Source organism: Colletotrichum higginsianum, chromosome 5 (genome assembly GCF_001672515.1).
Source record: "Colletotrichum higginsianum IMI 349063 chromosome 5, whole genome shotgun sequence".
Classification (NCBI taxonomy): domain Eukaryota; kingdom Fungi; phylum Ascomycota; class Sordariomycetes; order Glomerellales; family Glomerellaceae; genus Colletotrichum; species Colletotrichum higginsianum.
The window spans coordinates 4,019,601-4,045,301 of NC_030958.1; the positions used below are offsets into that span (position 1 = coordinate 4,019,601).

Here is a 25,701-nt window from a genome sequence, read left to right on the forward strand (position 1 = left end):
TTGTATCTGTGTACTAATATGGATCGCTGGAAATGGCTGCATAGACGACTGGCAGCCAGATAGATTCTACAAAAGAAAAATGTGTATTAAGATGGCCGCTGGCCCTGTACAACAGCCCTTTACCTTCAGAGTCTTGGAAGCGCGTCGCATAGCACCTTTTGCTGCGCACTTCTGGCGGATGGTTGGAGAGATGACGCGTGATGGGGGTGATGTGATCGCCTCCATTGGAACTTCGAGACGTCTCAAACGTATGAGAGAACGCACCGGGGTCTGCGCTGGAATGCCATTCCAACCCATCCACAGACCGCGTTCAGCCAGCGTTTGAAATCAATGATATCGTGGGGGCCGTTGCTGCCGAATATTGCTCACGCAAGAGTCGGCGAAGGGAGCATCAGTCTGGGTTTCACGCCCAGCCCAAGGGGCTGGATGGCCTGCCAAGGGCGAGATCAGCTATTGGGATACACCGTGAGCCAGAGGTCACTGCTCATCAGTCAGGGGAAGGGGAATATAATCTTCCCTTGAATCAAGGGGGCTGTGGTGATCGTGGAACATCAACTTTGAGGCATCGCTTTGATCTTTAGCCTCTGTTCATGGATGCTACAGAGAAACGCGTGTTGGGTAGACATTGAATTGGAATCTATCCGTCCGATACCACCATCCGCCCATGTTCTACCTCGAAAGCGACGAACTAAATAGAATGAAACATCATCCCTCAAGTCCGCCTGTCTTCCCGACTCTCTCAACTCCCCGCCGAAGCTGCAAACACCCCTTGTTTTATTTCTCATTGATTCAAAGAACTCCAACACGGATGAACGGGGGAGACTGAAGAAAAAAAGGTTTCTTTTTGAAAAGATTCCCGGACAGACTCCCGTCCAACTCGAGAAGAAGATTTCCATCTCCCACTCGAGCTGTCTCATTAAGGTACGCGTACAAGAATTGGTAGCACTTGTTTTTTTTTTCTTCTTTGGCCCCTCCCCTTTCTCCTGTCGTAACCGGCAAAAAATGTTGGTTTTTGCCCTTCATATTGAGGGGCCAAACTTGGCCATTATGGCTCCAAAGACTTCATTCGATGGACGACATCGCTTCAATTCCGATGCCTGCGCCATCTTCCATAGATCATCAAAGGGGTCGAGCGAAGAGTCCTACTCCGCTGGAGTGGCGGGGCCAGGAGCAGGCGAGGCACCACCTTCGCCCTTGAGTCCACCTCGGCCACGGCCACGTCCCCGCTCACCTCCGCGACCGCCGCGGCCACCACCACGGCCACCACGGCGGGTGCTCTCAGAGTCACTGGCGCCACCTGCGCTACGGTAGCCGCTGCCCGTGTTTGCCGAGTTGCCTCCACCTCTGCTGCTTCCCCAGTTGCCAGCACCACCGCGGGGCTGAAACTTGCTCTCACGGTGCTGGAAGACCTTAACTAGGGGGCGGGACCGGTCCTCTTGCGCACGGGTCTTGAGGTCCTCGGGCAGGCTGTTGAGAGCGGCGTCGCGGTCCTCGACGGTCTTGAACTGGACAACCTTGTTCGAGTTACCCCACTTCTCGATTTTCAGGATGTTGTTTCTGTGCTCGCCGTCAAAAAGCTCGCGCGTCTGCTCGTCGGAACTGACATTCATAATGAACAGACCAATTATATCTTGAGCAGGCGTCTTGGGGGCAGGTGAGGAGACAGGGTCTGGACCATGGGCCGAACCGTTAGCGGGAGCAGGACGCTCGTCCTTGGCGGGCACGGCGGGCGGCGCAGGAGTGGCAGCAGGCTGAGGCGTCGCAGGCTTAGTAGGCGGCAGAGGTGTTGCAACGGCAGGCTTGGGGGGTGCTTGCGATGAGGGCTGTCTGCTGGTAGGCGGGGGAGCCGTGGTCTGCGTCGAGGGCGGTGCCGGGGCGGGCAAGTTGCCAGCGCCAGAGGGTCCCGAGGGAACAGGCGCGGCAGCCTTGGCGCCTCTATGTGAGAAGTTGAAGCCCTGAGCGCGCATCTCGGTTCCAATGCGACCGTCCTGGATCTCGAGCACCAACCAGCCAAATGCGGCATCTGCCAGGTTGAAGTTCCACATGTTCTTGAAGGCACTCTCGTCAACCTGACCGAGCTGCGCCTGGCCGGCAACAGGACCGCCGAAGGGGTTACCGCCGGCGGCAGTGGTAGGCATCTTCTCGACGATCTGGAGAGCGTTCTTGAGCAGGTTCTGTTGCGCCTCGTTTTGGGAGATTGCAGGCTCAACCTCGTTCTTGACAGTCTCCCAGACGTCGTTGAAAGACGCCTTGGAGGCGGCGAGCTTACCGCGGTAGTGATCGAGAGTGGGGTTTACGCTGAACTCGTTGTAGGAGCTGCCGTAGCGGAAGTGAAGTCCTGCAGAAATGGAGAAGTCGGCCTTGAGGGTGACGGAGAGCTGGTTCAGGATACCCTCGCGTGCGGGAGAAGCGTGGGTGATGAAGACGCGAGTTTCGGTAGGATCGTAGACTCGGTGGGCAGTGTCGACGAGTTCGCCCATCTGCAGGAGGGTGGTCCACATGGTTCCCTGGCCTCCGGCAATTGTGGTTCTACCCTCGCCATTGTCAAAGAGCTTGTGCATGACAACGGCGCCGCCGAGGCCCAGGAGGCGCAGCTTCACTCCACCGAGCTCAAGGAGCATCGAACGGGCCTCGTCGATAATATGCAGGTTCTGTACTTTATACTCTCCGGATCGGAACTTCTCGAGAACGCGGACATCTTCGCAAGCACCCCAGACAGTGTATACGGGAACATCAAGCTTGATCTCGCCGCTCAGGAGTAGAGGAAGTTCGGAAAGGGGGAGCTCGTTTGCGGGGAATCGGCTCTTGACGGGTCCGGGGCCGCCCTGCTGGATCGCCTTCTTGACGGGCTCGGAGATCAGGGGAGAGTACTGGGCAACATGCTTGAGGGTCCTTGGCACCAATGTCAGAATGACAACGGTCGTGTGTAGGATCGTGGAGGGTTCCTTACTTTTCTGCGATTCGCTCCAGGGAGGTGTCGTCGTAGAAGCCAAAGTCGCCAGTGTGGATGATGTGGTCGGCTCGTGCTTGTCTCGCCAGATCGTTCAAGGATGTGAGATTTCCTATTACAATCATGTCAGCTTGAGGTCTCACGGCTGACCGCCGGACGGGATTTGATGGAATAGCGACGCAACGCACCTCGAACATCAGCTATGCACAGAACTCGGATGGGGCCAGTCTGGATAACACGTCCCTGGTTGGGGAGGAGCGGTGCGGCTCCAGGAGGGATCGAGGAAGCTCCATTAGGCATGTAGCCTGGGTTGTTGCTGTTGTTGTATGGGCGCGGCTATCAATATCGATGACATGTCAGTACTGGGGCCAGGAAGCGGGACAGGTAGGAGCTCAGGGCCCAGCAGGGGGTCGACGAAGAAGTATCACGACAACGAGAGAGAACGTGAGAGAGGAGAGGGAGCGCAACGGCATGACAACCGCCGGGAAAGAGGTTCCATTTTCAGTGGAGCTTGAAAAGACGAAAAGAGGAGGTACTCACGGCAGCCATGCTATGTTGTCGTCGAGGTAATCGCGAGATGTCGATTGGGGCGATGAACCTAGGTCACAGGGGACGATCGGATTCGATGGTGTCGTCGGGGTAGTTGACCGGTCGCTCGGTCCGGAGAGTTCGAAGAGGGGAGGGTTTGGGTATCAACGGAGATGGAAAAGAGGTTGGAAGAAGTAGCTGGTGATGTTTGCGACGTGACGAGGAATAAGCTCCCCTTACAAGGCTGGTGATATTTTTCTGTAGGTTAAGGAAAAGTGCAAGGTGTAGGTGGAAGCAACGAACGGACGAATTGGCGCACTGCCAGAAGAGGCTGCTGTATCCCCAAAACGGTTTAGCGCATATTCCTACAGCTGGCAGGGGCCAACGTGCTCTTTCCCACGAGCACCTTGTCTTCCGCAGTCCACTAATAAAGCATCCCAGGCGGCGGCATCAAGAAAGACAGGGCGGGAAGCTCAATGGGTGAAAGCCTGCTGAACACCGTCTCAAGGCACCGCAGCGGGGCTCGGACAGCTGCCTTGCGCTACCAGGCAGGCAGACACAGCTCCTCACTTTCCACACTTCCATCGCCCGTCATCCATAGGCCGTGTTCCACTGCTCAGTGAGATGCCCCAAGCTGGACCTGTCAGGGATAGACACGACACCTCATCTCATTCAACCTACCTTACCGACGGATACCAACCCAAACGGCGTCGGCCTAGGTACCAGCATCCCCCCTCCCCAAGCTCACTTTCCAAACAACTCGAGGCTTCCAGACGGCTCCATCTCCCGCAAGTCTCGTGGCAATTTCTTCGCAGAGTTTATCCGTGTCCGCTGCTGCTCCTGGAGGCTAAATAACGTTGGCACGTGAGGGTCTGATACTGGAAATTGTGCGGGACAGCACGATGCTAAATCAACGACATCCCGCAGTCGGTGACCAAGATATTCATAGATCCATCATGTGCTATGTTAGCTGTGCTCGCCATGTGTTTTATTGTCTTTCCCCGCATTTGCAGTCGAACCTAAGTAGCGTCCATATCTTCCCGATCGCTATGTTGTCTATTTATATGTGCCTCACCCAAACACCTCTGCCACCACAACACACCCCTGGAGGATAGGTAGTGACGAGGATGAGGTAAACAATGCTGGAAAAGAAGAAAAAGATGACCACTCAGGGTTCCGTCAAGCCGACAGCGAGAAAAATTTGTAAAGAAATTGGGTCCCCTTCTGAATACATGTCGAACTCGCAATCCTTGAACTCCGCCTTATGCACATGTGCTTGAATGATTATACAGCGCCGTCCAACGGGTTCACCTGCGGTCCGAACCAAAACCAGGGGCCTGTTTGTTTGCCGGAGCCTTCCCAGCTTGTCGTTGCCGCCGTCTTCGCTTCTCGTTCTCCGCTTCGAGGATCACCACATGTCCTCTCGATCGTCCCTACGCCTCGCATTGTCGCCGCCATCGCGTCCGTACTGGTCATGGTAATACTGCTTGCCAGGCTGAGCATCGTAGCTGTCAGGGCCACTGTAGCCATTGCTGCGTCCATTGTCAATGTCGCCGCCATGGTCATACTCGTAGATCTGGGCATCGTCCACATAGTCCACCTCATCATGAGGATGGTCTCCGTACTGGGTTTCGCCCTGTGAACTATATTAGCCTTAAGGTCTAACACGTGACAGGGATGGCTTCAACATACCCGATGATACTCAAAGTTGTACTGGCCCGTGGAATCCTGGTCTGTCGCCTCTTGCTGCTGTTGCTGTTGCTGTTGTTGCTGTTGCTGAGCCAGGTACTGTTCTTCCTGTTCCTTGCGGCGGCGCTCCTCTTCCAACCGTCTTTGCTGCGGTGACTGCGGAACCTGCATCTGGGGATGCATAGCTTGAACAATGGCGAGGTAGTTGTACATGAAGTTACTGAGCAGAACCTGACTCAGCAGCGACCGACGTGGGTTTGCGAGCTTGATGTGAGCCATCCGATAGATCGCCCGTTCTTCGAGGAGTGGAAATCTGGTCCAGTGGTAGTCAACATCGGGTTTAAGAGGCCGATACGGCACTTCTTCCGACACCCGCAGATGCTGGTTCTTTTTGCTGCTGCTCTCCTTCTCGCTCTTCTTTTTGCCGCCGCCAAAGAGGCCCGAGAACAGACCACCCTCCTTCTCCTTTTTGGAATCCGTCTTCTTAGTCTCTTTCTTCCGCTCTTCCGTGAGTTTATTGTCGACGTTGTCGCGGTCCACAATGATGCTCTCTCTTCCCTTGGACGAAACCCCCTCGATCGAATTCTGGAGAACGTCCAATCGGGCGTTGTCCTGCGCCTTTTCCGCACCATGCTTCTTCTTCTTCTCATCTTCCTTCTTTTTCTTATCCTTGTCGTCACCGCCGCCCTTGAGCCACTTTGACCAGCCGCCAGAAGACTTGGTCGAAGAGATGCTGGACGCGTCGTCATCTCTTTCTTTCCTCAGCTTGCCTCCCACTCTCTTCTCCTCCGTCTTCTTTTCCTCTGCTGGAAAAGTGGGAATGAAAGTAAGGGTGTCGGTTCGGGAAGCACCACTGCTGGGCAGGGTTGAAGGGTGGGAAGCCATATCATTGGACGTCTGAATGTGAGGATTGGTCTGCTGCTTGGCCTGTTGCACCTGTGGCTGTTGAGGTGCCGTAGGAGTCGTCGGGCTTGGTGCGGAGCTGCCTGCCCCAGGACGCTTGCTCGAACGAGCAGGAAGCTCCTCCACTGGAGACTGCGGAGGAATCGGTTGGGTTGCGTGTTGTGAAGAGGATCGCTGCGGAAACTGCTGCCTTTGTCCGTTGTCCTCAGTTGTCGGCGACTCATTAGATTGAACGGACTGTTTCGCGTCGACAGCAACCGAGGATGTCCGCGCGGGATGCTGCTGTTCGGGGCGAGTGCTGAGAGGAGAGACAGGTTCCTCGACCTCTGATGATGCACCATCGGATGCTGTGTCCAAATCCTGAGAGAACTTATGCTGCCGGCGTACTGATCGGTTAGGGCGCGAGAAGTTCTCGGCAACCGGCTCTGACTGAACTCGTTGATGGCTGGGCAAAGGGGGCACTTCAGGCACGTCGGACGGCAGAGGAGGGACCGTATCGGCCGAGTCGGAGGAGTCTGTGTGGCCATGTCGACTCGCGACCCGTTTTGAGAAGGGCAGCCGGTCTCCCGAGCGTACACTGCCATTCTTCCGATATGTGGTCCGGGTCGAGCGACGGAGTCCCATGCCGGGGGCAACGGGCAGAATTGGCATGTCTTCCACCCCCCCCTCAGCTTGACTCTCCTGGGAAAGCTCACGCACCACCTTTGTAGGATCCTTGACCAATTCGTTCAAATTGAGCTCCGGTGTCGAATATTCCCTTAGGGAGCTCTTCCGTCCGAGCCTCTCGGCACCGTCCACGTAGCCAACAGCTCCTCTTCCTCCTGAGTTATCAATCTGCCGTGAGAGCATACTCTTCTTTCGTCGTAAACCCCCGCCAGAGTCGCTTCGGTCCATGCCGCCGTCGGAAGAATCGCCTGATCGTCTCCTGATGGTCTTGACCCTATCCTCCAGGAAGTTTTTGAACTCAGTAGGCGCCAGCTCGGGATGAACAGCTGCAGGCACCCAAAGCAGCCTCGAAGGATCATTTTCGTCGTCATCTCCCGTTGGCGCGATTGGAGGCATAGCGACAAGGGAGAGACCGGAGAAAGGCAGCATATCGGGGTCAGCATTGTTTCCAACATCCATGGACATGCGTCTCAGGGCCTGCAAATTGCTGAGCTCCTGCGCAATATCGTTCGGATTCTCGATGCTACCGAGGGGAAACTGGGAAGACTCGTTTTTGACGTCGCGCAAGGAGATGGGCGGTGACTTAGGCCCATTTTCGTACGAGTTGCTTCGCTGACTAGGAGAGCGCGCTGGTAGCGACTGGGGCTTCTTGAGTGCGGGGGTTCCGTTCTGTGTTGCTCCTGGGCCCGTCTTGTCCGAGGCGGAACGCAACGTTTGTCTATGGGGGTCTTCGGCGGACGGGTCGGCTTCGCCCTGCTTGGTGGATTGGTCGGAGTAAGACGACCCGAAGAAACTCAAGGGCCGCTGATCGTTTGAGTAGTCCTCCTCATCTCCGTATAGAGTCCCAATGGTCTCCGTCACATGGTGGCTGGGGTCTGAAATTGACAGCTGGCTCGCATGACCGCGTCGGCTCGCAAAGCTACCGCCAACATCGGCGCGGGGTCTAGATGAGGTCTGCGAATAGCACGAGAGTCAGTAAGAGACGCAGGCAGTCCATGGGAAAAGGAATCGAGCGCAAGATTTGGCAGCTGAGACTCCGCCTAAACCGAGAGGAGGGATTGGGACCGGTTCAAGAAGCCGGGGCGAGGCATTTGGGAATACGGGTGGTTGAAGGTCTGGCCGACGTGGCAGGTTGGGGACAACAAACCATCATCTAGGAAAGTGAATGACCCGCAGGGAGGCCAAAAAGCCGAGGTTTCCCTTGGATGCACCACTTGTCTGCCAAGTATTCGTTCGGAAAGATTGTGTCGTCGAGGGTCTCATCTGTTGAGGGTAGGGGGCAGCATAGGTGCGGCAAGAAAACGGCGGAGATGTCGGGAGCGAGTGTTGAAGCAAGTCGAATCGGGCTACGGATACAGATATCGATTTTCGAGTTGGTCGCGATGTTTAGGATCGCATGTGAGAGATTACCCAGGGTGTAGGGCGATCAGAGTTGAAAAGACTGGAGAAATCGACCGTTGCGGGAAGAAAAAAAGAGAGGGAAGAAAGGCAAGCGACGGAAAATGCTGTTGAGAGCAAGAAACGGGCAGACGAGAATGGGGCAGAACTAGGCACGTCAAAAGGCGGGCAGTCGGTTGGTGGCCCTTCTGCAATGTTGTGGTGTCGTAGTGGTTAGGTAGGTTAGTAGAAAGAGATGGTGTTGGTAATAGTGGAAGTCGTGGTAGATGTACCGCTCGGTAAGGCCAATGGTGTCACACAATGAACGGCTCACTGTCGGATCTTGTCTTGGGAACCGAACTTTGGAGTTGGGATTCCCCCCCCGGACAGTGCACTGGCACAGGTGTTGGTACAGGTGCAGCAAGTCTTCTTCGCAGGCAGACGCAGCCAGTCAGGGTCAATTACCCCCTACTGCAGGTGGGAGAGCGGAAGACAGGGCGCGAGCAGTAGCAGCGGCAGCAGCAGCAGCACGACGCACAGAGAGAGTGTGGTAGAGAGTATGTGGGAGCGAGCGAGTGAACTGGCGAATGAGTGGAAGAGGGAGTGATGGACAAGCGCTACGCACCAAGGTTGAGGTCACTTCGCGGAGATCAGATACTTGAGGGACAAAGTAGATGGGTACACGTCTATTTGCAGAGACGCCCCATGACAGCTCGTGTGAGGCGGCGGAAGTGAGCGGTCTGCTGGGGCCACCTAAGTGGAGGCGCGAGGGGGGGGGAAGTACCGGATACTCCTTAACTAGCGAATGGCATTCGTACCCCAAAGAGAAGGACGACACTCGGACTGCATTAGCGCCAATCAAGCTGGGCTCCTTCTCAAGTCTCAAGCGGCCAGTCAAAGTAAGTCTGGCACGAACGGCCGCTGTCCAGTCACGTGTCCAGTCTGCCAGTTGCTGGCGCGAATGGGCTGCCGACGCATGTCGCTAAAGGCAATGACTATCTCTACATTACTACAGTGATAGTAGAGCAGGTACCGGTTTGTTCGGCGCTATATTCTTCGAGTACGAAGGAATGTATTCACCACGATGGGGGGCGAAGGGGGGGGGCCGAAGTGAGAGGACCGGGAACAACTATGATATACTTTGAATTCATCTCAGTGTCGTCCCCTATTTCATTTCTTCTCCCTCTCAAGTTTGGGCTGTCCAGATGAACCATAGGAGACACGAGACAGAAGCACCTTTGATGATTATCTAATGCACCTCTCCAGTCTCCTCTTACCTCATCGCACAGTAGTCCATCGTCTGTTCGGCTGATTTAAAGTGTCTTTCTGAGTCGTGCATGTGTCCGTTGCTTTGTGCATTCAAGGGAAAGCGCCAATCGAGTGGCTGCCGTTTTGGCACCGAGGCGTTGCCGGTGGGTAGCGACTTTGTACAAGGTCGGGCGAAGAGGGGGGAAGAATATACGTACAGTACACAGGATTGGCCATCCGTCGTCTTGGACTTCACCTCATCTCAAGTGCACCAATATGATCAACCACTGGATCCGACGGAGCAGCATCCAGCCACACCCGCATTGCTATCGGCGCTCACACATACATACAGTACTCCTTTGCGGGTGCGAGCACGGCGCCCGACTTGGGCCTGTTTACCTATGTCGTCGCTCCTCAGTGCCACAGGTCCAAGCCAAGGACCCCGACACCAACGTTGGATGACGAGCCGAATCAAGTTATTGACTGTCTCCCAAAGAGCACATGCTAACCACGAATTCCGGATATTGGAAGTGGATGAGACATGGATATCCTATGGTAGCACAATCAGTCCGTCCCACCACCGACCAGTACAGGTACGGGTTCCGGGGCTCTCCCCCTCTCGATTCTCATCTCTAACTCTAGCTGAGTCTGGCACTCACAAAGCGTGTTTCTCATCCTCCCCTCACTGCCTCGACAACATCCGAATGTCGCAAGGACTACCCGCCCTGAAAAGAGGTGATGTGCATTCAGAACCGTTTTTGTCTTCAGGGTCGTCCCTCCTTGGACGCCCACTGAGCCAACGTCGAAGCAACATCAGCATTCGCCGCGACATGCTGTCCCTCCCCCATATACCCAGATTAACTCATCCTTTTCCTGAGTGAGCCGGGAATATTGGATTTCTCGACAAGGTGCGGTCCCCTCATCGTCCTGCCTTTTCTCTCGACGCGCGATTCGCCGTCTCCACGATCCCGAAACAAAAGCGATCCGAGTCGAAGGGCGCCTTGAACCAGAGGGATGCAACTCGCAGCTGTGCACCACGAACTTGGGATGCCCGGCCTTGGCCCTATCTTGCCGCCAGTGTTCTACATCCTTCTCGAAGAACTAGACACTGGGGGGAGAAAGATGTTGGGGGGCTGGACTTCTGGAGCCTAGACGCTTGGCCAGTGGACCGGGTGACCATCGTCATCGCCTTGGGCCCCTATTCACCACCGGCGCTGCCGGCCGGTACCGTCGGGTTCATCTCCCATTTTCGCCCCTTAAGCCCCGTTTGCGCCTAGGAGTTTCTTTAACTCAAGGCCCAACCGCCTTCTTGGCTCCACTGCACCAGAAGGATCTGAACAGGCAATCTCATTTCATTGCCCAACGTCTTCACCACTCTCGTCCTCTGAGATATCAACCGTGACACTTGCCCCTGTCCATCCTCACGATGAAGTGAAGCGCCTGAGCCCGTCCTGGAAACCATCCCCTAGGGGCAGCCAACTAGAGGGCGGCCCACTGCCATCGCAGTGTAATGTCAACCCGTCTGCCGCTTCCAGGCAAGGGTGCTCGCCATCCGCCAGGACAGAGACTGATCAGTTAGTCACGGGCAGGTGGCTACTGGACGCCGGTCTCTCTTTGAATCACTGACCATTGGGAAGAACCCCTTACTGATGAGACGCATAACACAGAACCCTCAAGGGGAGCGCCTGGTTTGCTAGTATTTTGGCATATGTTGTTTGCTTATCTTCTCTTTTTTCTTTCTTTCTTTCAGACACCAAGCGCCTCTTCACAATGGTACACCAGTCTGTCCCCTCATTTGAAGCATTTCCGATCCCAACTTTGGGCGGCGAAGTGATCAAGCGATCACCATCGAAGCCGTCAAGTTGACGCAGCGATTGGCATCGACCCCCTTCTATCAGATTGAGGACTTCTAGACCCCTAAAGCAACTTAACGACGAGTGCACGACTTCCCAAAAGGTCCAAGTCGGTGGTGTGACTTGAGATGTCTATACTCTCGCCCTCATTGCTGCTGCTGGGGGGTTCCGCATTCTTTCTTGCAGGCCACTTGGGGAACAGAGCTTGCAGGAGCTACCGCCTGACACCTGTGGCGGCCATGAGTTGAGTTGGGAGCAAAGGTGTGTGTAACGCGCACACTAGATAGACTGGAGCAGCTTTGTCTCACATTGGTCATTCGGCTGGATCGACACCCCCTCCCCCTCGCGCCACCACACCATTACACCATCTCTACCGCACGGGGAGACCTTGGTGTGTGCAAGGCCAGGCTGACAATTCAAATAGCTGCATGGTGGGTGTGTGCCAGCCTTTTGCTTGCCAGTCAAGCGGTTTTCGTCATCGCATCACACCTCTCAAACCGCTGCAGCATAACTGCATGGACGTCGCACGCACTGAAGATAATGCCATGACTACGGATCCCAGTCAAATGGCTTTCCGAGCCGTAACGCATTGGCTACAGGGCCAGACTCTGCCGGTATTCTGCTGCACTACACCGGCATTCCGGTCGAGGATGCCATCAGACATCGACGCTGACAGTGTGCCTTTATCACAGTCTCATCTGAGCAAGGCGCTGAGCCAGCAACAGCAACAGCAGCACCAGCAAAGCCAGTCGCCCCAGATCAGCGAGGGAGAGACCAGCGAAAGCGTCGCGAGGCGCGCATCATCTGCTCTGTGGACCAAACCGTTACCGCAGCTCCCACCACCCAACATGTCCTTGTCAGGCAAGGTCGCCATCGTCACTGGCGGAGCGCGTGGCATCGGCGCTGCCATCGCGTTGAAGCTCGCGCGAGAAGGGGCCAGGGTGCGTCTTATCAATCTCGGCTTTTCTCCTTTGTTTCTTGGTCATTGTCTCGGGGATTTAAGGACCACGGCTAAGATTGTTCTCATATGATTCGCCTGACTGAAGGTGGCCTTCACGTTTGTAAACACATCCTCAATAGCAAAGGCCCACGAGGTCATATCCGAGATCGAGGCCTGTGGGTCCTCGGCGACGGCCATCCAGGCCGACGTCTCCAAGCACCAGAAGAAGGTCATCGAGCGGACGATGATGGCGTTCGGCGTCACCAAGATCGACATACTCGTCAACAACGCTGCCGCGACGCTCAGTGCGACGCTCGACGACACAACGACGGAGGATTACGATCGCATCTTCGACACAAACACGCGCGCCGTGTTCTTCATGATGCAGGCCGTCAAGCCGCACATCGCCCCCGGCGGGCGCATTATCAACATCTCATCCGTTGCGGCGCGCGCTGACAGCCCCGGCAGCATGGCGTATGCGGGCAGCAAGGCCGCCGTCGAGGCTTTCACTCGCGTTGCGGCGCGGGAGATGGGACAGGCCCACGGCGTCACGGTAAACTGCATCAGCCCAGGCACGGTCAAGACGGAGATGTTTGACTCGTTGCCGGATGACCAGCGGAGTGCCGACTTGGAGAGAGCGTCGCTCACGCCCGCGGAGGCGAGGCTGGGCGCCGTCGAGGACATTGCTGACGTTGTTGCGTTCGTGGCTAGCGACGAGTCGAGGTGGATTACGGGGACGGTTATACCGGTTAACGGCGGCCGGCTGATGAACTGAGATTCTGTGTAACTGATGTTTTGACGACTGACTCGTGGCGGTGTCATGCGTGGCTTGCGAGACGAAATGAGGCGAAACGAAAAAAGGGAATCATCTGTACACGGCGATTTGGGCGAACGGAATTCGACAAGGCTGTACATTGGGTCAAAAGCGTATGATGCTCGTTCGAGACATCGGGGCTTTTTCTGTATTCTTGACTAACTGCTTGGATGCTGGGTAACGATACGGGTTCAGGTTCGGGTAACGGACGGGTATGGACTGAGGTTGTGCGCGCTGTGCTACATGAGGCTTATCTGGATTCCCCGTCAGCTACGAGGTTTACGAAAATTGCGAGGTTGTTGTTTTTGCTTCCTCTTTAGTTCTTTACTTCTTCATGTATGGTAACGATTCGAATTCCTGAGCACACGGCCGTACAAACAGTCACACGAGTAAATGATATTAATTCTTTCCCGTACGCTCGGTTTCGGATTTTGTCGATGTGGCTGGCTTTCTGGCAAGGAAATAATACAGGCCGTCGGCTATCCAGTCCTGTTGAAGCGTTCGTGTCTTTGAACATGACTGGATAATTGGGAATCGGGGCAAGCCGCGACTTTTATGTTCGGAGCGCGTACATATATCGGGTGTGGGGCATTATTATATTCCTCGATGCACAATGACATGGCTGACTGGATATTCAAGATGGTAGAAGGAGACCTGCAGCAATGGCAGTGTCTGCGTCTTGTATTGATACACTTTGGGTTGCGTGTTGGTGCTTGTGAGCGTCCCGTAGCCAGGCAACCGGCCTATATTTTGTGTAGTATATCTTCCTACGCATAAATATAAATGTAGGGACATTCTTTCTGTCTACTAGCTTAAGAGAGATAGAAAGCAGCAAGTAAAGGAGCCTGTTTGAAGACTTTTCAGTTAAAGTAAGAGAGCTAACTATTCAAAATAAAATAAAACCTTAAATACGTGCGTTCCGGTGCCAGTTAAAGACTGTTACTAACTACATTAAAGTATAACTGTTAAGACAGGAAGCTGATTTAGGGGGGGGGGGGGGGGGGGATGGTCTAGTTGGGCCGCATTCCCTAATGTGTGAGTTCTAATCTTGTTGGAAACATAGTACCATACATTTGTGCGCTGCATTCCATTTGACGTCCTTGCATGGAGTGGACTTGTCTATTACAAAAGAGAGAGAGTGTGTGTGTGTATATGTTGGTTTACCATTGACTAAGTGTATGCAAGAGTGCGTGTGAGTAGGTAATAATGGATGAAGACGAAAACGATAGGAACAATGGCAGTACACTTTGAACCCTTCACTGCACAACAGTGAGCGAACCTGAAATACCCTCTTCTTCCTAAAAAAATATGTGGTTAAGCCTTGCTCAACTGCCCTGCTCTACACAGGACCAGTTAAGCCTAAGCAGGTGTCACTACAGCCATGAGCCTCACTTCTTCCCATATCTGGAAGCAGAGATACAGGCACGATGCGATGGGAGGTGTATTCTCCGCCCGTCTCCCTAATTGCTCGCAACAGACTACTGTGAGAAGCAGAACTGGACGACACCGCGCAAGCATTCATGCGCTGGATATCGACTAGGTTAAATCAGTACATTCGGAGACAACAAATTCTTCTGTGCTGTGTTTCTTCCAAGGGCTCTTTCCTCCAAGATAATCGCCATTAATCGACTGGGCCATGAGTCTCGGTCATCCTGATTTAGAGCTCTTCTTCGGCAAGGGGGTCAACTCTGAGGACCAGGGTTGATTGAAAAGTGGCCTGATCACTCTGGACGTAGGGAGTTTGAGGCAACATTCATTTTAAGAGGTTCTCGGTGGAGGAATGAGTGATTCGGCTTGAGGTGAACTCCACTTCAGCAGACGATGCTCTCTCCAAAACCAAAGAATCATCAGTGTGGGAAGGCATTTCATTTCGTTCTTAGTTCGGAAGATCCTGCTGGCGAAGCAATGCCGTGAGGGAGCTTGAAATACGGCATGTCGACAACGCCATGTCATCCAAGCAACAACTTCATGCATAGCGTTGACATCAGAACGAGAGATGAGCAACCGACACGAGAAGGATGTCAGTATTACGTTAATTAGAGACTAAAATTCCTAGTGTATATATGTAAATGTATTCAGGGTGGAGTTGGGTATCTTATTTGTGTTTCAACCAGTGGATGATGAGACTGCGAAATCGCGCCAACTCCGGCAGATGCAAGTGGAAAAGAAGGCGCCTGGACCCTGGTCTCTCTCTAAGCGGACGTCGTTGACCGCCGCCAGATCATGAAGGCGGCAACCCCGGCGCAGGCCGTGGCCCCCAAGGCGAGATACAAACTGGTCCTATCCGGAGGCGGTTCCTCGCTGCGTGGGAAGGCCGTGCTGGGGTTCGTTGCCGCGTCCGCCAGTGTGATAAATAGTTCGTTGATGTTAGACCACTTGACAGTGACATGCAGGGGTGTGCTCATCATCAAGCTCGAGGTGTACGTGTCCGGCTGCATCTCACTGCGTTGCGTCGTCTTGTCTTTGTCTGCTTTCAAGGCCGTGTAAATGTTGGGAAGATCGTCCAGTTGCGGGTAGCGCTTGCGCAACTCAACGATGTGGGAGAAGGAATCGGGATCCGAAGAGTCGTACGTGTAGCAGATGAGATCGCATGCGTCCAGCTTGGCCTGGTTTTCCAGTATAGCAGGTTCGAGTTCACCCAGCTCCTCCAGGATTAGGTAGCATTGCTTGCCGCCGGGAAGTTCGACACTATTGACAGCACGTCGTGGCTTAATCGTTGGCCGATATAGGTTGTCAAAAGGGCGGTTCAGGAAGGCGTCCAGGAGCGACGACTTGCCAGCCCCAGAGGCACCCAAGACGTAACACAGCACAACGTTACGCTCCACCTTCCCAGGGCGCCTTCTCCGCTTCCGCGATTTCGTCACCTTCAGAGCAGCAGTGGTGGTTTCTCGAGCAGTCGCTGCTTCAAATCCTAGGTAGGCCAGGTATTCAAGCGTTGTCTTTGGTTCCATGAATGTGGTCATACTCCACTGAGCGAGCCAGCCCTGCAGAGTGACGTGGCCTGCTTCGTTGCGCACAGTCGAAGATGGGAAAGAGGTCTCAATCCAGGAGGCCGGAAGGCCAGGCGTCGGCGCAAAGAGGGCCTCCAGTTCCTTGTCGTTCAGGCCGCCGTCGTTATCCTTATCAAACAATAAGAACAGGTCTACGAAGAAGCGGTAACCTGCGGGACTCAGCTCTGCCGACGAATACTCTGGCACATCAAACTTGGGATGCAGGAAGCTATCTTCCAAGCTCAAGCTGTCCGTGTAGCGAAACTTGCGCAGTATGATCCAGATCGTCTCGTGTCGGCCCTTCTCGGCGTAAATCTTGTTCAGCTGCAAGAACCCTCGCTGGTCGATTCCCTTCTCGGTCGACAGGCTCGGCACTGCTTTGCTGATGGAGAGCTTGATGTTTTCCAGGTCCTCGGCAGTCAGAGTCTTGTCGAAGCACTTGGTCTGGAAATTGTGCATTTCCTGGTCACTGAGATATCCATCCTGGTCCTTGTCGCACAGATAGAATATCCGCTTTAACGCGTCGACACAAGCCGGCTTCAAGTTCCCCTCCTTGTAATCGAACAGCGGGGCGATGGGGTGAGTGACGGCCTTTTGGCAGAGGAAGAAAACTTCGTTGACGTTTCGGTGCTCCCTCGCACTCGAGCGAATGCACGAATCAATCTCGCGAAACTCGGACATGACGGGCAGCATCTCGCCCTCCACAACCTGAGGCGTGTTCCCTTCGCCCGTCAGATCGGACTTGTTGGCGCACAGAACGACGGGAACGTTGACGCCGAGGGAGCGAAAATACGGCATCCAGAAGAGAGCAACACGCTCGTAGCTGTAGTGGTCCGAATAGACAAGGAGAATGACGTTGCATTTTCGTATCTCCTTGCGGAGGGTAGTGCGGTCCTGAGGTCGAGCGGAGGTGTCGACGATGGTGGTCGTCACGTTCTCGGGGGTGCCGAGCTGGGGGGGGATCGTGATCGAGGGCAGGACTGATTGGATTTTGTTGGAGATGAAGACGTCCTTGACCAGCGAAGCAATGAGGCTGGACTTGCCAGTGCCCTCGTCACCGCAGACGCAGATGCGTACTAGAAAAAGGAGGGAATGGTCAGTTCGAGGCTCCGGAGCAGAAGCATCGGGGTTGAGCATGGCTAGCTGCCCGTCAGGCCACCTACCAGAAGCCATAGCCAAGGTTATCAAAGCTCAGACAAGGGGCTCTATTGCGATGCCATGACAGGTACGTTACCGGCTGTGTGGTGCGAGAGTATTGACGTGATGAACTCAGGCAAAGCAAAGCTTTGAGAGATGGAAGTTACTTGTCAGGGCGGACTCGCTGGGTTTGCGTGCAGTTGCAGTCGAATTGGCCCGACGGGCTTAGAGAAGCTTCGAAGCGGGTAGGACGGGAATCCGCAGGTGGACGGGGGGCACAGTTCGAGTGACGACCTGATTTGCAGGGATGGCTGACGGTGGGGGACACCGCTGGAAGACACTGGTAGCTCGGCGGCACTAGCACGCGTGACGATGCAAGACCCGCTGAGAAGAAAAGCCGATGAGCGTATCAGTGCTGAAACTCGGACGTGACAAGCGAAAGACGGCCAGCCAAGGAGCGTCGGTGGATTACATAAGGCAGAACGGATGAGTCGGGCAATCTCGCTAGTGGTTGCACGACTGAGAAGAGGGAAGTAAGACATTTGGATGTTGACTGTAGTTTTGAGTTCTAACCTACACCGTTGAACACCGCGAATTGATTGGTTATGAGTTCCTCGAAGACGCTGTTGAACTACAAAGCATCAACCGCAAGATGTAGCGTAGTTTCATTTTGCGCCCAGGCACTTCGGATCTTAAGCGTCGTCTTGTCTTGCAGCTAGCTGTCTTTTCTCAGTGTCTTCCTCAAGAGTTTCAAACGATTATGTTCTTTAGAGCCTTTGCGTCTTTATCGTCGTCACTAGCTATTTTTGACCCTATGGTCTCAAACTTCCCGGTGTGTCGTAAACACCTATCTCTTGGGTCGGTTTCTTCCCGGCAGCAATATACGATTCCATTCATTGTCCAGCAGAAAACACTTGACTGTTCACATTCCACGTCGTCAAAGTCCACACGGACATGGAATACGGTCGGGAACCTGAAGATGCAAAGGTAACTCAATCCAACCTGGCCGAGTCCGCAGTGACGTCGTGCCCGCGTATCCACTTTCCGAAACGCTGTTATCGTCACGACGATGGTCTATTCCGGGGTCGTCTTCGAGTGCCCGCAACCATGGCTGGCGGTGTAGCTAGACAGATGCCGTCTCGCCGGGCGAGTACTCAGGGAGGACCTGGGACTCTTCATTCTCCTCCGGCTTTTACCCCACACTTCCGAGGAGGGGAAGCAGTCTCACCAGATTAAACCCGGGCTCCAGGGGACACTCGCCTGGCGCCTGCGAATGTGACTGCGTCGCGCTCTCCCCACAGTTGACTGCTGGATCCCTGGCCACCCCCCTCCAGTTCCTCTTTCCACCACTCACATCGATACAATCCTTCTCCGGACCCCGGGCTGACCTTCCCACGCCTACATAGTACTTCATGGGCCACCACTGCACGTTGGATGGCTCATGCCAGGGGATGGACATGGCACCGGGGCAATGGGAAGGCGGGGGTCGAACCATAAACAGAACCACACCGAGACGCAGCCTCGAGGGCGAGTGAGGAGGTGTGTTTTCTGTGTTGGGGTTGGCACACCTGGGCCACGAACCAACCTTGCCTACCTTACCTACCAACCTCTACTTCACCTCTCCATTAATACTCGTGACACGCCTCTCTTCATTTTGCGCACACCACGGCACAGCGGCTGTTTCTGAGTTCATCTGGTCGTTGGCGTCCACGACCCCGCCTGACCTCTTCGCCGTCTGATCATCGAGCCGCCCCCGAAAGTCATCAGCGTCGCTCGGTCGTGCGACCTTCCCAAAACGTTCATTGTCGCTATCTGCCTCCTCTCGTCGACACACTCCACTACCCCCGGCCGCTGCGCCAAAGACCCAGCCCAGAACCTCCACCGTCGCCGTCAGTCAGTGACGTGAGGCGGAGCCATCTACCAACGAGGCATCCCGAACGCCCGACCAAAGTCACTACCAAAACATTGTGTCACGTCGCGAGTCTCTCACTCTGCGCTACAGCTTGCCGACATCATAGTTCGAAATCAATCGCCGTCGCCGCAATTGGACCGCTCGTAGACTGTGGAGCGAATAGATTGAACAGCCCACCATGTTGTGAGTATCCCCATAAGCCTTGCCTTGCCCACAGTTGGGTTGCTGGCTACCTTTCCACCTGTGCGACGCCTAGAGCTGCGCAACCACAACCCGCTCCTCGGGCAGACGGCCAAACCCCCACGAAGTTCGGAATGAACAAGAAAAACTTGCGGCTGACACTTGCGCCTCGTGCGACCTCTCCAGTGTTCTTCCGCCTCCCCCGCGATACCCTTCGCACGGGGGCGCTTACGGAGCCATCGGCGCCGGCATCGCTCCCATGATCGAGACAAACAACATCCTCACCAACCCCGAGGGCCCGGAATACCAGTTCCTGGTCGGTGAGGGCACCTACGTGCTAAAGGAAGATCTGCACCTCGCGACACCGCCGCCTCACCCATCCGAAGCCCCCGTCGTGAACCCGAATCCTCTTGCGACGAGCCCGCAGCCCGCAACCGCCGGGACCAAGCTCTCCCTCATAAGCCTCGATTTGCGCGCCCCGCCGCCCTTCTTCTACAAAGGTTCCTCCGCCACAACGTTATCACTGGGAGGTGACATACAAGAACACCCCAACGAGGGCCGATACTCAACCGAGGCTGGGCTCAGCAGTGATGGGGGTGGAGGCTCTCTCAGCGACGCGCCCCCGACGTCGTTGACCATGGTGTCTGCTCCGGCGTTTGGCGACGGCAACACGGCATTGGCACCGGCCAGTACCAAGGAAGCGGCCAAGAAGAAAGTGGCCAAACCCAAGAACAACATGACTAAGAGCAACTCGTCGTTCATCTCTAGAGTAATTGTCAACGAAAGTTTGACCAAAAAACTACAGGAAAGGCCTACAGACGGTGTGTTTGCTTTTGCCAACATCAACCGGGCGTTTCAATGGCTGGACTTGTCGTCGCCAACAAAGGTTGGGAGTCTAAACCGGACTGGTACGAGCGATATATATTAACATGTTTCCAGGCCGACTATTTAACCAAGATTTTGTTCACCAAGGCTCACTGCCTCTGCCACGACGTCAATCCAATCACCAAGAACATCGCACACATTGATGTCATCATGGGGTTCTCTACAGGTGAAATTATCTGGTGGGAACCAGTTTCGCAACGATACACTCGTTTGAACAAGAACGTAGGTCGGATGTAGGCCTTGAGTGGTCGGTAGACGTACTGACTTTGTTAGGGCATCATCAATGGCACACCCGTCTCTGAGATTAGGTGGATTCCCGGCTCCGAGTCCCTCTTCCTAGCGGCGCACATGGACGGTTCGCTGGTGGTATACGACAAGGATAAGGAGGACGCGCAGTTCTCTCCAGAGGATGAACTAGCAACAAATGGATCAACGAATGGAGAGAGCGATTCGACCAACGGCGTCAACCACAACCTCAAGATCCAGATCAACAAGTCTGTTCACTCCAAGAATCAGAAGGCCAATCCGGTGGCATCATGGAAACTGTCGAACCAGCGCATCAATGCATTTGCCTTCAGTCCGGACAACCGGCATCTGGCAGTGGTCTCGGAAGATGGCTCGCTGCGCATCATTGACTACTTGAAAGAAGAGTGGGTTTGCGATGCCATGTAAGACTGGAATAACCTTTACTGACAAATCACAGACTACTTGATCTCTACCACTCATACTACGGCGGCTTCATCTGCGTCACGTGGTCTCCGGATGGTAAATACGTGCTGACAGGAGGACAGGACGACCTGATCTCCATCTGGTCTGTCGTGGACTCGGCCATCGTAGCGCGCTGCCAAGGTCACCAGTCATGGGTGACATCGGTAGCATTCGACCCGTGGCGCTGCGACGACAGAAACTACCGGTTCGGAAGTGTTGGCGAGGATTGCAGGTTGTGTTTGTGGGATTTTAACGTTGGCATGCTGCACCGTCCCAAGGCGGTACGTTGTCGGCTCGAGTCAGGCGTCGAAGAGCGCCAGGGACACAGGAAACGGGAAAATCTGACTGTCGAGATAGGCTTCCGTCCATCACCGGGGCTCCGTGTCCTCACGGTTCGTCAACCCCCTGCAGCGACAAGAAACAGCGAACACTTCGGCAAGTCGAATTCGGTCCAACTCTACGCTATCTGGAGGCGTCGTGGACGAAGAAGGCAGCATCGTCCACCCCGTCGAGCCTCGCGCGAGAATCGCCATGCTCCCCCCTGTCTCGGTAGATTGCGCTTCGACCTTTCCATTGTCAGAGATAAGAGAAGTTGGGTTGCTGATACCGTCGCTATAGTCCAAAGCAGTCGATACCCACCCACTCTGCTGGCTTGAATTCACAGAGGAATCCATCATCACGAGCTGCAAGAACGGTAAATTGACCTTGTGCCGACAGGAAAGTGTCACTACGCTAACATGCACTGCTCAAAGGTCATATCCGGACATGGAACAGGCCGAGTGACGTCCCGGTACCGACAGAGGGTGCATCCCAACCATCCTAGTCGACGGGTCTCCGTTGTGTTGCCGGTATTGGAGCTTGGGTGTAGGACTAGCCAAGCAAGCATCATTGCTCTGCACATTTTATAATCTTGAACAGCGTCCAACAAGCATTTAGTGCCTCGTTTCAGTCCCATGCTGCATCACCCAATCCCTGGGTGTGTAGAAACGCTTTTCGCCTCAATAAACCCTTGATGTGCGCTTCTCTCATGAATAACGAGATGATCATGACGCGCGATCGGCATGTGATTTGAGGGTCGGTATGTCAGAGCTTACTGACCTTAGGAGCCAGGGTACCATTTTTCTCTTCCGTCTCTTTTTTTCATTTTCTGGTTCTGGAAACGCGAATTTACAACGGCTGGCAGAAAATCAAGATGCGGCTCAGTGGTGGGATTCGGAGTCTGCGACTACACTACAACGCCTCTGACCTATCCATATATGTGGTCTGATTTTCTATTGGAAGGCCTGTATGACCTGCGTTGAACGTCGTCGTCCTTCGGGTGGTGATGCCTGTTGACGTGAGCTTGGGCATGGGTGTAAGTGCACGGTGCGTGGGGGTTCCACCACTCGGCTCGCCGCTTCGCCGGCCACTATTCGCCGCGGTGCCTTGCCGCCTGCCCATGTCAATGGGAACAAACCGGGCGGGTGGCCGTTTGTGGCGTACTGGAACGGAGACCAGGCAGGGGCAGCGGGATGGACTGGAATGGATGGACCGGCCGATGAGCTTCCCGATCCACGTCGACGAAAAGAAGCCGGGATGGGAAGTCGAATGGTTGGCCGCAAGGTGTAGCAGCGTTGACCGAGGAGATACATAGACGGCACATGCTCTGGAACGCGATCCATAACTCTCGAAGGTGAAAGACGGATGGTCCCCTTTCAAAAGGCCCATGATGGGTCATTGGCTTTCTGCTGAAAAAGCAGGGAAAGGAATTTCCCGACGTACCCACTAGTGATTTGATACTCATACAATACATCTCGTTGCTAACGTCGTCGCCGCCAGTGAGCGGAGCCTTTTCACATGCCGCTGAAAGTGGCCTCATGTAGTCAAGTCCGGTACGCGGTGCTCCTTGATAGCAATACTGGCAAAGGAAGCTTTGGGTCGTTGGACCGAATCCTTCTGAGGCTATTTGTTTGGGCTGGTGCAGCCGCAAAGGGTGCACTTTGCATTAGTATCTGTACCGCCGCAGTGTGTGCCCAGATGCTGATCTAGCGTCTGAGGTGCATGCAGGCGTGTTGAGATCCACGTGTATGAATGCAGAAACCTTTTTTAATTTGTCTCTCTCAACTATAGCCATGCATTTGTGAAGCCCCTCTCCAAATGGCCAGGTGTTGGCGTATCCATCGCCTGTGGGCCATAGATAACGGGTAGATGGTCCACTTTGAGTGGTTTAAATACGTGCAACCTCGCCAGGGGGCTTGAGAAGTCGGGAGCCAGGAGGCAAGGCTGAAGAAGAAAGCTCCACAACCGTGGTCGGAAGTAGGCGTCCTAGAGGTCGAAATGATCCAAGGCAGAGGGTGTGTGGTATCAAAGTTCGTAGCTACGACGCTCGACATGTGTGAGACGTGCGGCGCGGCCCCTTCTTTTCACCGCTGCAAAGGGCCGAAGGTGGGAGATTTCGGCGCGAGTGGGGATTCGCCAGCGGTAGTTGGCGAGATTTCGAGATGGGGCTAAGCTTCGTGACTCAACCTAGCTTTGGTGCCCGAGATGGATCATCGAGGTTCGATTGCTGTTGAAACGATGGGTCTGTTTGGGCATTCGGTCCATTGCCAGCGAGCCTTTCGCACTCTCGCTACAATATGCTTGCAAGAGGGGAGGCCAACACCACGGAAACGCTGCGGCTCAACATCATGTCAGACCGGCACCCGCTCAGTTCCGACAACCCTCAGTCGATTCCTGTTGCTGGCAGGCATGAGCAGTGCACGATGCTCAGGCCATGATGTGCGCTGGGATGAGACAGGCCAGCCCAGGTACAAAAACATGCACAAAAGGGGGTGTCATGTTGATATCAGTGGGTCGCTGGGTGATCTGACAAGAGGCCCACGAGCAGGCATGATGCTATATTCGCATGCGCCTCAGGGCTGATTGGGTGGGTGCCCGTGGCTGTGGATGTCATCTGCGGCAATCGGCGAGCTGGGCCGTCGAGACACTACGGAGGGTAGTCTTGAGAAATCTTGGAATGTTGGACTTCCTTCAACCCCTTGTACATCAAGTTGCGGCCCTTCTGTAGCAGTACAGCACCCACCATCTTAGCTTGACGGGACAACCGCTCCTTGCAGGCGGAGCCTTGGTGGATGATGACTTGAGCTCGCTCCTGCTAGTTATCCGCCCGCAGACAGCGCAGGTTGGGCGGGCTGTTCGACTGGGATACTTGAGTATCAAGTGCTCATTGCGGAAACGAATCGTCTAACCTACCTGAGCCGCAAAATACGTAGATGCGTACGTAGCCAGCTTGGGACACTCACAGAGCCCCGCGGCATGGAACTGCAATAGCGACGGTGGACATACAATATAACAAGAAACCTTGACTGAGTCGGCGGGTGGTTGCGGTTATCGTTCATTGAGTCAAACGGGCGCTGTACGAGTCTTGAGGTTGAAGTTTACTGATGACGCAACCCCGATATGATTTTCTGCAAACATGTGCCCTGCGTTACCAAGGAAGTCTAACCGAAAAGAATTAGATCCCAGGAATTTGCCGGACGATGAGCGATTGCGAGATGCTGCCGTGGCAAAGGCCCGAAACTCGCCTCCGTATCTCGAATTTAAGTCGGCACAGGTCCAGGCTCGGTGCGGCTTCGGACTGCTGCACGGTGAAGTTTGGCTCGTCGCAAGTTGTCGTTATCTCGGAGTCATTGATCCTAGCGCGGCGCTTATTGGTCGCCAGCCACCGAAAGGAGGGAATTAGTCGGAATCGGACAGAGAAGCAGGGTTGAAGGCGCCATCGACGAAATTTCAGCGAAAACCCCACATGGTCGAGTCGGTGAGAGACCCATTGTTCCCTGTCTCTTGCTGGCTTTTGGTGGTTCAAAGCCCTCGCGAATGGAGAAGAGTTGCAGTGCAAACGGTGCTGGCCGCCGAATCGTATGGTAATGGATTGATTTCTGGCTCAGGTTCGAGTGTTTTCTCAAGCAGGATCAAGTGCGGGCGGAAGCGCTACAACCGCGACACTGTGAGTTGATAGGCCAGCACTCGAGAATGAGAGCCGCAGTGCTGGGATCCGGACACCTCTCTTCGCCTCGAGCTGCAACGAGAAACGGAGGGATCCTGGCTCCAAAGCAACCAATAACTGGTGCTTATCGGTGGAGATGTCGCCGAAATCTCAGGAGTCCAGAAGGATATTGTCACGGGCCATGGCAAAAGGCTCGGTCCAGGTCTGGGTCCAGGTGCCAAAGTGTTTTCGTTCTCTCTCTCTCTCTCCTGGCGACGATCATCTAAGCAGCCAACCGGGTTCCGAGCAGGGGTGTGAAGAGCACTGTCAGCTCAGTGGATTTTCAATGGTTGCTAGATCCGTTAAAATACGATGCCCAGACCAGTAGGCGGCTAGCTGCTGGGCGTAAGGTCTGGGATGGTCTGGAAGGTCTTTGTCTGCTGAAAATGCTGCATGCGGGAGACCAGCCCGTGGAAACGGGCTTGCCAGAAGAGCTGGATAAATTGACTTGCATCGGGCTCCCGCCGACCTGCAGATGCCAATACGGAGGGGTCACGCCCCCAACTGAGACGGTTGCTCACTGCAGCAAGAAGCGAGACAGACCCAAGCCTGTCATGAGGCGCAGGATCGGAGGGGAGGGAAATGTGCGGCAACGAGCTGCCGGATTCCCCGTGTGACAGTGGGCGCGGAATGCCGCAAGCATCACCGTCCCATTTTTGACGACATCGTGAGATTATGGTCGTCAGGTGCACCTGGAGCTGCAGGGACGCCATGGCCATAGCCATGGCATTTGGACCGTCTTGTGCAGCCGCAGGTCTCGATTTTACACATGCTGCTTGAAACAAGCAACGACGGACCGCGGGCCAAGCTGGCGTCTCTCAGATGTAGGTAGCATCTCATTACCCGCGGTGGTCGCCTCACGAGTCTCATGACAGGTGAAGCCCATGACTGCCGGCT

At 54.8% G+C, this 25,701-nt stretch overlaps 6 protein-coding genes across 6 annotated transcripts; 3 read left to right on the forward strand and 3 right to left on the reverse strand.

Moving 5' to 3' along the window:
• Nucleotides 1–1,142: 1,142 nt before the first annotated feature.
• CH63R_08077 (Calcineurin-like phosphoesterase) lies at nt 1,143–3,499 on the reverse strand (the record flags this gene model as incomplete). Its single annotated transcript, XM_018303051.1, has 4 exons — nt 1,143–2,892; nt 2,951–3,062; nt 3,139–3,286; nt 3,491–3,499. The coding sequence occupies 4 exons, from the start codon at nt 3,497–3,499 to the stop codon at nt 1,143–1,145; spliced, it is 2,019 nt and encodes a 672-aa protein (XP_018157829.1).
• Nucleotides 3,500–4,886: 1,387 nt separating this feature from the next.
• CH63R_08078 (Telomere silencing protein) lies at nt 4,887–7,889 on the reverse strand (the record flags this gene model as incomplete). Its single annotated transcript, XM_018303052.1, has 3 exons — nt 4,887–5,114; nt 5,171–7,690; nt 7,884–7,889. 3 exons carry the CDS (start codon nt 7,887–7,889, stop codon nt 4,887–4,889), a joined length of 2,754 nt encoding a protein of 917 aa, XP_018157830.1.
• Nucleotides 7,890–11,729: 3,840 nt separating this feature from the next.
• Nucleotides 11,730–12,929, forward strand: CH63R_08079 (short chain dehydrogenase; the record flags this gene model as incomplete). The annotated part of the gene is made up of 2 exons (XM_018303053.1): nt 11,730–12,155; nt 12,300–12,929. The coding sequence occupies 2 exons, from the start codon at nt 11,730–11,732 to the stop codon at nt 12,927–12,929; spliced, it is 1,056 nt and encodes a 351-aa protein (XP_018157831.1).
• A 2,231-nt stretch (nt 12,930–15,160) lies between these two features.
• Nucleotides 15,161–17,095, reverse strand: CH63R_08080 (Mitochondrial Rho GTPase; the record flags this gene model as incomplete). Its single annotated transcript, XM_018303054.1, has 1 exon — nt 15,161–17,095. One exon carries the CDS (start codon nt 17,093–17,095, stop codon nt 15,161–15,163), a length of 1,935 nt encoding a protein of 644 aa, XP_018157832.1.
• A 760-nt stretch (nt 17,096–17,855) lies between these two features.
• On the forward strand, nt 17,856–18,592 carry CH63R_08081 (uncharacterized protein; the record flags this gene model as incomplete). The annotated part of the gene is made up of 2 exons (XM_018303055.1): nt 17,856–18,082; nt 18,502–18,592. The coding sequence occupies 2 exons, from the start codon at nt 17,856–17,858 to the stop codon at nt 18,590–18,592; spliced, it is 318 nt and encodes a 105-aa protein (XP_018157833.1).
• Nucleotides 18,593–19,185: 593 nt separating this feature from the next.
• CH63R_08082 (Catabolite repression protein crec) lies at nt 19,186–21,603 on the forward strand (the record flags this gene model as incomplete). The annotated part of the gene is given in 8 exon segments (XM_018303056.1): nt 19,186–19,190; nt 19,374–20,073; nt 20,127–20,294; nt 20,346–20,722; nt 20,776–21,172; nt 21,192–21,371; nt 21,399–21,474; nt 21,533–21,603. The coding sequence occupies 8 exon segments, from the start codon at nt 19,186–19,188 to the stop codon at nt 21,601–21,603; spliced, it is 1,974 nt and encodes a 657-aa protein (XP_018157834.1).
• Nucleotides 21,604–25,701: the final 4,098 nt, after the last annotated feature.